This window comes from Triticum aestivum, chromosome 4A (genome assembly GCF_018294505.1).
Source record: "Triticum aestivum cultivar Chinese Spring chromosome 4A, IWGSC CS RefSeq v2.1, whole genome shotgun sequence".
NCBI classification, from domain to species: Eukaryota; Viridiplantae; Streptophyta; class Magnoliopsida; order Poales; family Poaceae; genus Triticum; species Triticum aestivum.
Window position 1 is genome coordinate 598,653,431 of NC_057803.1, and position 10,522 is coordinate 598,663,952.

General features: G+C 43.5%; 1 protein-coding gene across 1 annotated transcript; it reads left to right on the forward strand.

Annotated features, from left to right (window-relative positions):
• Positions 1 to 4,316: 4,316 nt before the first annotated feature.
• Positions 4,317 to 8,706, forward strand: LOC123087393 (probable fatty acyl-CoA reductase 5). Its single transcript, XM_044509396.1, has 8 exons — positions 4,317 to 4,512; positions 4,632 to 4,735; positions 6,334 to 6,539; positions 6,690 to 6,989; positions 7,124 to 7,291; positions 7,371 to 7,452; positions 7,762 to 8,171; positions 8,298 to 8,706. Exons 1-8 carry the CDS (start codon positions 4,422 to 4,424, stop codon positions 8,512 to 8,514), a joined length of 1,578 nt encoding a protein of 525 aa, XP_044365331.1. The 5' UTR covers positions 4,317 to 4,421; the 3' UTR covers positions 8,515 to 8,706.
• Positions 8,707 to 10,522: the final 1,816 nt, after the last annotated feature.

Genomic DNA, 10,522 nt, shown 5'->3' on the forward strand with positions numbered 1-10,522 from the left:
AAAATAGTCAAATATTATCCCTATAACCCCCTCTATTAAATAGGCAACGTGATTGGGGTTCATTAGGACTTCCTCCAATTTCTTAATTGATCGCTGCATTAATTTCCATTGCTTTATTGGGAGGGTCTGGACACTTTTTTGCTTTTAGAGATGGGGGTCTGGACACTTGATCAGATATCTAACACATGCACCCATTGGAAAGATATCTAAGCTAGATACTCCCTCCAGTTCACAAAAGATGGCGTTTTGGAGACTCCTAAGGTCTTTAAATATGTAACTTTGACCGGTCTTTTCTACTTATCATATATGTATAACGATAAAATTATCAGAAAATACTTGTTGACACAAATTTGTGCATATTGTTTTCCAAGTTTGCCAAGGGTGTTGAGAAGAGGCCAGACCCCCTACACTCAATTTTGAAGAGACACTAATTTGTTAGTTATGTTTCTACATTGAACATACTTATGAATTATTCGTCCACTCGAAACCGAATAACAATGCATGATTTCCTCTCTTTCCCCTCATATAGCCAAATCCTGCCTCACCCCAGCATATCAATCAATTAAACATGTGCATAGCCTGGGCGTAGCCATGTTTCGGGTTGAGATTTGTAATTCTGTCCAAAAATGTCTAGCTCAGGCCCAATTTAGCCTACACCAAAGCCAAGACAAATACATATTTTGAATTTAAAATGTTAAATAAATCTATTTTGGATAGTAATTAAGCATTATATCTACTAGAAAACACACTGCTCTTGGGTTGTGGATGCCCAGGTTTACAATCAACTCGTTCATTAGTCCCTCTGTTTCATATTACTTCACATATTAGTTTTATCTTAGATCAAACTTTGTGAAGTTTGAGCAAATTAATAGACAAAATATCAGTATGGACCCGAGTGTATTATATTATATTTTTCATGGTTGATGTTACATACGTTATCACCTACTATATCCCAGCCCATGATGTAGGTAGTAGTTAGACGGACAAAGTTAGGAGTTAGACTTCAAACCATTGCATGGTTCATGATAATCGACATGTTAATTTGTCTCGTTCAACCCGCAAACACACTGGAGTCGAAACTGCTTCATAGACGACACTTTGATGGACGATGCCAAGACGATGGTTAATCCAACGGGCAGGGGCTGCTTAGGCTTGGGCTTGAATGGTTGGATATGCATGTCGTTTGTGTTTCGTGTAGTAACCGTCGTGTGTGAAGCAGTGCTCCACTGGAGTACTACTACAGTAGCAGCATGGACCGGTCATATTGATTCATTTCTAGACCGCGTCAAAGATGAATAAAAATACAACTCTCCTGCTACGATCTGGTCCCAGGTTGCATTGAACTAGTCGCAGCTAACCTTGAAAAGGTTAACCAACCAATTCTCCCCGCTTGTACCCCAGTCACTGAATTATCCTTCAATGCATTGGGTAAGAGGTTCTCTGTAAATTTGTACTCCTGCATAATTTATCCTTCCACTGTTCATCACTAGGTACTTCTTGACCTACTGAGGAAATTTTCATACAAACAGGTCAAAAGAGAAATAAAACGGTATTCAAATGGGTGGCACAAATGCCACCAACCCAACACCGAGCATACATGAAACGTCACCTGTAACTAGATACAACCGAGACTAGAGCCACACCACCTTGAGAAATCACCGGACACCGAAGTATCGAACACGCCGAGTCGTCTCTGAAGGGGGCGACTCGCCATTGAGACCACCCCTCGCTTCGTGCCGTGGAGCAACGATCCTGCCATGAGATAGCAAGGATCAAGAACCGATACCACGGGGACACGTGCACTTGTCCACCTACTTTGATAGATGGATGATTAGTCCTTGTATTATACAGCTCACCAAACATCCCCCATGAGGAAACATGTTACTATTTAATTTTGCATGTTCTTTGCTTCGTGTTGTTTGTCAAGGACACACTAGCTTATGCATTATCCAAACAGTCAGGAAATCGGTATTGGTGAATTTTTGTACTATTCTGATGCTCATCAGTACTTGTTGACCTACCCCTTTCTGGTTTATAGGGTTTATCTCAAAATTTTAGTTTTCCGTTTATAAGACTCCTTTTAGTTGTTCTCCATCACATGTTCAAATTCTAAGGTACATTAAATCATTGCATGCAAGTATTAAGAGAAAATTGACCAATGCATGTACTTTATGCATGCATGCATTGCAAGTAAGGCTAGTCATAGTGGGAGTAACTTAGGTAGTAACATAGCGCACTTTAAAAAAAATTGCTTATGTGGCATGTAGTTAATAAGGAGAGAAGTGCTTAGAGTAACATAATATGTTACTGTAACATAGCACTTCCCGAAAAAGGATGAGTCTACAAGCTAATAAATGAAGACATCTATGACACTACTACTTTGTTACTTTGCACTATGAAGGTAGTAACTTAGACTAGTGTCATATGTATGACACTACTCCCTCCTTCCATCTATATAGGGCCTAATGTGTTTTTTAAGACCGCCTTTGACTATTGACAAGATTAATAGTACATGACATGCACAATGTGAAAATTATATCATTGAAAGCTCCTTTCACATACGAATTTAACGGTGTGCTTTGTGTAAGTTGCATGTCATATATTATTGCTCTAATATTTGGTCAAAGTTAGCCTCAAAAAACGCATTAGGCCCTATATAGATGGAAAAAGGGAGTAGTATAAGTTACTCTCCACTATGACCAGCCTAATGCATTGTTAAACACATTTTTTTTTAAAAACAAGCGCATTAATTGAGTGTTTTTGCAGTACAGAAATTATTTCACCACTCACGCATTAATTGAGTACTAGGCGACTCAATTTGAACCAGGGCAAGCAAGCAAAAGTAGGTACGGTAGTATTAATCCTTGCATTATTATTTAGCTGACCAAACACCTCCCATCAGAAAATATATTATGTGCTTCTCATTGGTTGTCAAGGACACGCTAGCTTTTCTGCATTATCCAGAAAAAGATGAAAATTAATAAATAACATGTGTTGGTAAATCTTCAGAGTGCCCCTACTCTTTTTTTCCTCCTAATGTTCAGTACTACCTCCGTCTAGGTGAATAAGTCATTTGCGTAGTTCTAGGTCATCGATTTAAGCAATTAAATATGTGTTATATGTCATGAAAAGTATATCACTAGATTTCTACACGAATGTAGTTTCTAAATATATATTTTTTGTCGCATATAATACATATTTAGATAGTTAAATCGTCAACCTAGAACTACGCGAATGACTTATTCACCGAGATGGAGGTAGTACTTGTTGACCTACTGGAGCTGGACGACTCGCCTGAGAGTCTTACTTGTCCACACTTGTCTGGCCAAAATCTCCAACTAATCAGAATATAGGCTGAAAAATCATAAATAAAAACCCAGTCCAACCTTAGTAATAACCCATGTTGGTGAATCCATAGTATTTATGATAAATATAGGACCCCTTTTGCCTGGGGGATGGTATTTGCGAATGTTTTTTATGACAAATCCTTCATAGCACACACGGTAATTTCTTTAGAAAAACATGGCAAGCCTGTCAAACAAAATGATTTTGCTGTGAAGATTGTTGCGTTCGCTTGAAGGAATTGTCATATTGCTGCAATATAAAATGCCACGAAAAACGTTCGTTCTGCCATATCTCCGTAAATATATTAGCAGTACTGCAAAAAGTAGTACTAGAGTGTTGGTGGAACTTTAATTAACTAACTAACTAGTGTGCTGTTCTAAAAAAAAAAAAAAACTATGTGCTGCTGCTACTTTACTGCATTACTTTGACTATGGCGCTCACCTCCGGTTTCGCTGGAAAAGCAGGTTGTGGTTGGGAAGCACAAGCGTGTTGCCCTTGCTAATTACGTGCACTCAATAGCGAGCCAGCCACCCCTGTCCTGTGTGTAGCTCGTAGACTTAAAAAGTCCCTAGTCTCTAAAAAGTTTCTTTCTGTTTGTTTTCAGAGACTAAAAAATCCCTAGTCCCTTCATAAAGGTTATTAAATGACCATCTTGCCCCTAGTATATAGAAAAATAACAATTAAACAACATCATGGGGTGGTGGGTCAATGGGTGCATGGAGGGACATTGTTGGAAAAGTCTCAAAAAGTCTTAAAAAGACTCTTCTTGAGAGTCTTCTTCATTTAGTCACAAATGCCTAGTTTAGTCCCTAAAAAGTCCCTACCGTTTGGTAAAAAAGTTTTTAAGAGGGATTTTTTTTAGTCCCTACACAAAAAAGTCCCTGAAAACAAACACCCACTACGCCACCCTCAACACCTTGCTGGCCGGCCCTGCGCGTGTATAAGTAGTGGGTGCCGGAGCACACAAGCCTCACACACCAAGCACACGCCTCTCTTCCTCCTCCATCTCTCATTCCCTGGTCTCTGTCCTCTCCTCCCGAGCTTCACAGTTCACACACACACAAAACCAAGGCAAGATGGTGGGCACGCTGGATGAGGGGAAGATCATCGAGTACTTCAGGAACAAGAGCGTCCTCATCACCGGAGCCACGGGCTTCCTTGGCAAGAGTAAGTAGGCATGCTGATGATGATCTATGCATGTCTTGCTATTTTCTGAGGAACAGTTCATGCATCCATCCTGAGAGTCCTTGGTGTTGCGTTGTGTGCTCATTCGTCGACCTGTGCAGTAATGGTGGAGAAGATCCTGAGGGTCCAGCCGGACGTGAAGAGGATCTACCTGCCGGTGCGGGCGGCCGACGCCGCGGCGGCGAGGCGCCGGGTGGAGACCGAGGTGCGTGCCTGTCTGCCCGTCCATCATGCCCCATCATCATGTTGATCCTTGCACCCCCTCCCTCAATCTCTCTCTCAGTACTCCTCTCAATACTCCTCTGTTCTAGAGATTAGAGTAGTAGACAAGGATACATGCCGGTAGCATGGTTCTTGGTAAGATCATGCTGCAAGGAACACATGCGAGTTCTCTCTCAGACAGAGAAGCCCCCAAGCTGCTCCCCTGTGTCTCTTCATTCTGTTTCATACTTACAACTCTCTTTTTTTTCCATTTATAATTAATACTGTACTATAATACTAGTAACATTATGTGGCGCATCGGAACAAAACATGCATAGATATCACAAATTCATCACAGAATCATAGATAGTCCAGCTGCCCGCTGCTACTATCTGTGATGCAAACATGAACATGTGTAGAATAATTATCTTATAGGTATAAACCGGGATTAGATAGGGCTAGGTGCACACTGCTGGGTGGCATTCCTGCCGAACATTCGGGTCGGTCACATGCCATTTTTTCTTCTCTTTCTGAGGTTGAGAGTCACATGTCATACTCTGCATGAGAGGTGGCCATGAATAATCTCAGCCGTACACCGCTCATTCTTCTCTAGATACTAGGTAAATGCACAAATATTCTGCCAGCTTTTGGTATGGCAGGATTAATTTGAACAAGAAACCAGACACTAGTAGGAGTATGGTTGGCAAAAATTTCAACATTTTCATTCATGCCCGATCTTGGAAACCGGAAACCTGGGGAAAACCCGCGGCCGGATGATAAATAAACCGGCGGCGAAGTAGCGGAGCTGAGTGTATTCCTAGGAGTCGTATGAGGAGTTATTGTGTGGGTAGGCCGGTAGGTTTGGTCAGGTCGACTCGACTCAGAAGTTTTCAATGGCCTCTGCCGCATGCAGTGCACAACTGGTACTGCACCACCACCTAGCTAGCCGGCCAGTGTGCAGCCTGCATGCATGCATGGCTGGCTGGCTGGTGCTTGGAAATGACGAGGGCAGGGCACCATCTGGCACTGGCACCACTTACTACAGCTTCGTCAACTTGAGAATTCAGAATTCAGAGTGCACTGCAAGTCTGCAATAATGTTTTGGTTGCCTGATTGCATCAAATTCTAACTAAACCTAGCATGTTCAACAATAATAAACATAAATAAATGCAATAATGTTTTGGTTACCTAATTACGTTCTATTATTGCGTCTGCAAAAAAGAAAAGAGTGTAATCTACTCTAGCTGGTGTAGTTATTGAGTAGTGCCAAGAAGATCCAGAGCAGAGACAATGGGCAGTACGCTTGGTCCTCCACCTTACTCCTACTCCATCTAGCAAGCCGGAAAAACACGCTTCCAGTACGCCTGGCCCCTCTTCATTTCTTCATATGCATTCACTGATCCTTCATTGTATAGGTGTGGGCAATTTACAGTTGCAGACAGTTGCACGGGTCGATTGTCCTGCCCTGCAGAAGCAATTTATAGTTTTTACCAAAAGTTACCGAGATACCATGCGGGGTGGTGGATCCACAGTGCATGCATGCATGTATCAAACACGGATTGCAAATGAAGAATTATTGATCGAGATCGACGTGGTTCGCAGGTGGTGGGGAAGGAGCTGTTCGGGATGCTGCGGGAGCGGCACGGCGCCGGGTTCGATGCCTTCGTCGCAGACAAGGTGGTGGGGCTGGCCGGCGACGTAATGCGCGAGGGCTTCGGCGTTGACCCCGCCACGCTGCGGGAGCTCCGGCTCGCCGACGAGCTCAACGTCATTGTCAACGGGGCCGCCACAACCAACTTCTACGAAAGGTACAGTGCTATTTACTGTTTAACTCGTCAGAGAAAAAAATTCAGCGGGAGAACGTGCATTCCTGCATCTTCTTCTCTGGAGTAGTGAGTTCATCAATGACCTCTGAAACTAACTGTGCAACGTACGTGCACGGACGTGTGTGTGCTCAGGTACGACGTGGCCCTGGACGTGAACGTGGTGGGGGTGAAGCACATGTGCGACTTCGCCCGGAAATGCCCCAACCTCGAGGTGCTCATGCACGTCTCCACGGCCTACGTCGCCGGCGAGAAGCAGGGGCTGGTGTCGGAGAGGCCGTTCAGGGACGGCGAGACGCTGCGGGAGGATGGCACCCGCCTTGACATGGACGCCGAGCTGAGGCTCGCCAGGGAACTCAGGAAGCAGATGGAGGCCGACGACGATGTGGACCCCAAGGCCCAGAGGAAGGCCATGAAGGACCTCGGCCTCACCAGGTTAGGAAGCATATTTCCCTTTGAAAGTTTCTCCTACTATGTGAAATTCAAGTTCAATACCAGAGGTTTTTTTTTGTGAAACTTGGAACTGAAATTCAGAAATGGGATTAATTTTGGAATTCTGGTGTGTGCAGGGCCCGGCACTTTGGGTGGCCCAACACGTACGTGTTCACCAAGTCCATGGGGGAGATGATGCTGGCCCAGATGATGCGCGGGGACGACGTGCCGGTGGTCATCGTCCGGCCCAGCATCATCACCAGCGTGCAAAACGACCCACTGCCAGGATGGATCGAAGGCACCAGGTTCGTTCTAACTCTTCCCATCCAAATTCAAATGCCAAGTTTCAAATTCATATTCTGACATCGAATATGAAAACCCCAGGACGATCGACGCGATCCTGATCGGGTACGCAAAACAGAGCCTGTCGTGCTTCCTCGCCGACCTCGACCTAACCATGGACGTGGTAATTGCTTCACTCACTGTTAGTTCATTCAGCAAATGCAGAGCTACCAGTGCTACCATCTTCTTGCGAACGTGCTGCAGTAATGAGTAATAAGTATACTAGTACAGTGTGTGACCATGCTGCAGTAAGTTGCATCTGAAGCGTCTGTGCCAACAAGGCCAAGTGGCTGCTGCAGTGCATCAACCAACCTTAGCTGTACTTGGCTGCGTGCAGTTACTATCTGAATCTTGCCTGTTACAGCAAGGTTACATATGCTGCTAATGGATTATCACAGTTTCTAACCCAAATGCGCAACTATGGTGTATGCAGATGCCCGGCGATATGGTGGTGAACGCGATGATGGCGGCCACGGTGGCGCACGCCTCCTCCACTCGGCCATCAGAGCCAGAGAAGAAGCCGCCTCCGCAGCAGCAGCACCCTCACTCGGTGCCGGCAGCGCCAACGGTGTACCACGTGAGCTCGTCGCTGCGGCACCCAGCTCCGTACGCGGTGTTGTACCGGACAGGGATCCGGTACTTCGAGGAGCACCCACGGGTGGGGCCTGACGGCCGCACCGTGCGCACCCGCAAGGTGCGGTTCCTTGGCAGCATCGCGGCGTTCCACCTTTTCATGGTGCTCAAGTACCGTGTTCCCCTCGAGCTCCTCCGCCTGCTTTCCATCCTCTGTTGCGGCCTCTTCGGCCTTGCTGCCCTTTACCACGACCTCGCCCGCAAGTACAGGTATTTTCTCTGTCTGGAATTAGCTGACGCTCAAACGGATGTATCTACAGGGAGTGTAATTTAAACATGTTTGCAGTTGTATGGTCTTGATATTATACCATTGGCTTAAGAACATGCATTGTGCAGGTTCGTGATGCAGCTGGTGGACCTGTACGGGCCCTTCTCGCTCTTCAAGGGTTGTTTCGATGATGTCAACCTCAACAAGCTTAGGCTCGCCATGGCCGACGGTGACCATGCCGATGCCACCGGCTGTCTATTCAACTTTGACCCCAAGACCGTTGACTGGGACGACTACTTCTTCAAGGTCCACATCCCTGGTGTCATGAAGTACGTCCTCAAGTGATGCACATTTGCTCCGATCTGCTTCCACATACCTACCAAGAAAGAATGGAGGAAATCAAATGAATGCTAGTCTGTGTCCACCATGTGTAATCTCGTTCTTAAGTCTGCGGTATTATTGTATGAGTATTGATTGTACTGCCATTGGAAATTTAACCAATGACTATGAGTATAAGATAAAATTACTTGCATTCTAGCCGGGGCCTCTGAAATGACAAGGTTCCTATGGAATTATGTTGGGAATTTTCTACTTTTCACAGTACTACCAAAAAACACAGCCTCCAAATGTGCATAGGTTTTCCCTCAAAAAAATATGCATAGGTTTATTTACCACATGTGCATAGGTACATATGTTGCGTATGCGTAGAATAAAATGTGATTTAAAGCGACTGCACATCCCGGCCTCCCTTGGGCCCTGACCTATTTATCTTTTCTTCACCTTGCTCCGCACCGCTATGGGTGGTTTTTATTCTGGTTGGTTTCCACGGTTTCATGACTTTCCATGAGTACAGGCTGTCTTACCTTTTTTTATCTGGTTTTGGTTTATATACTATTTTCAGATTTCAATTTTGCTATGTTCACTGGTTTCTCTGTCTTTTTTATTCTACTAAATATTTTCTATTTTCTTTCGTGTTTACTTTACTTTTTTTTCTCCATCTAGAATACCTTTGATTTTCCATTTCAATTATTTCATTCATGCATTTTCTTAGAAAATATACTATTTCTTTTTAAATTCCTGATCATTCCTAAAAATTTAAACAAAAATAAAAAATAGCTAACATTTTTTAATCAAATATTTTTTTATTCATGAATGTTTTAAAAAATATGGATTTTCTTAATTCCAAGATTGTTTCAAAAAAACCTCGTGATTTTTAAAAAAAATCATTAATATATTTCAAATGCCTGAACATGTATAAAAGTCACAAACATTATGTAAATCTTGTGAACTTTTTTTTGAATCCATGAAAAGTTTAAATATATGAAAACCTATTTTTAAGCAACCAGCAGCAAGGGGTTTTTCCGAAGCGAACAACAACGGCTGGTTTTCTCGAGAAGCGAACACCAACGGCTGGTTTTCTCGAGAAGCGAACAGTAGAAAGCAGTTTCTCAAAGCAAAAAAAATGTGGTTTACCGCCTATTATATGCATCCAAACCTCACCAGCGAAGCACTGGCTTTTCACCATGATCGATTCACTATCGCATGAAAAATCTTACTACCATGTGTGTAACACATTGGTCCATATGGCATGCAAAGCGAAAGTTAATTCATTAAGAAATTTACCAAAGTTTGCATCCACTTTTTGCCTTTGTTCGAAGTTTCCTTGATAAACTTCGTCTATGTACCAAAGAGGTGAAGGCTACTAGCCATGCTCGGACTACACTAGTGCATCAAGCTCGGCCGCCGCCTCCAACGGGATATGCGAAGATTAATGCGGATGCCACGGTGGGGAAGAATCAACGAGTGAGAAGCATCAATGCGATGGCACGAGATGAACATGACCATTACCTGGGATCTTCGACACCGGTTATCTCTGACATCAATGACCCGAAGGTTCTTGAGACGATGGCATGCAGGCAATCACTCGCCATACCGCCCTGCCAGCTGACCTTACACTACAACGGATGTTCATAGCCAGCGATTGTCTCGCGGTCATATCCAACCTGGAGGGTCCTGCTTCGGACACTATGGGCAGATAATCAAGGAATTCAACTCTCAGGCGGCAGAAATTTTCCCTTTCATTTTTTTTTCATTTTGGGTTTCTCTTCTCACTTTTTTTAATTTTCTGTTAACTTTTCTGTTTAATTTTACTTCTTTCTGTCGTTTTTCCTTCCCTTTTTTGTCATTCATTTCATTTTTACATTTATTTTTACAGATTTTTTTAAAGAAATCTGATAAAATACAAGAACAATGTTGTATGCACGCACACTTTCCTTAAATAACACAAACATTTTTTCCCAAGAGACATGAAACATTTTTATTATTAATGTGAATAATTTTAAAATGCACTAAC

What these genes read in the sequence shown, in the direction of transcription:
- LOC123087393 (XM_044509396.1), top strand. Translation starts at nt 4,422, where the DNA reads ATGGTGGGCACGCTGGATGAGGGGAAGATCATCGAGTACTTCAGGAAC. An exon ending in TCGACCTAACCATGGACGTG is followed by an intron (nt 7,453 to 7,761) that starts GTAATTGCTTCA and finishes TGGTGTATGCAG; the next exon opens with ATGCCCGGCGATATGGTGGT. An exon ending in GACCTCGCCCGCAAGTACAG is followed by an intron (nt 8,172 to 8,297) that starts GTATTTTCTCTG and finishes TGCATTGTGCAG; the next exon opens with GTTCGTGATGCAGCTGGTGG.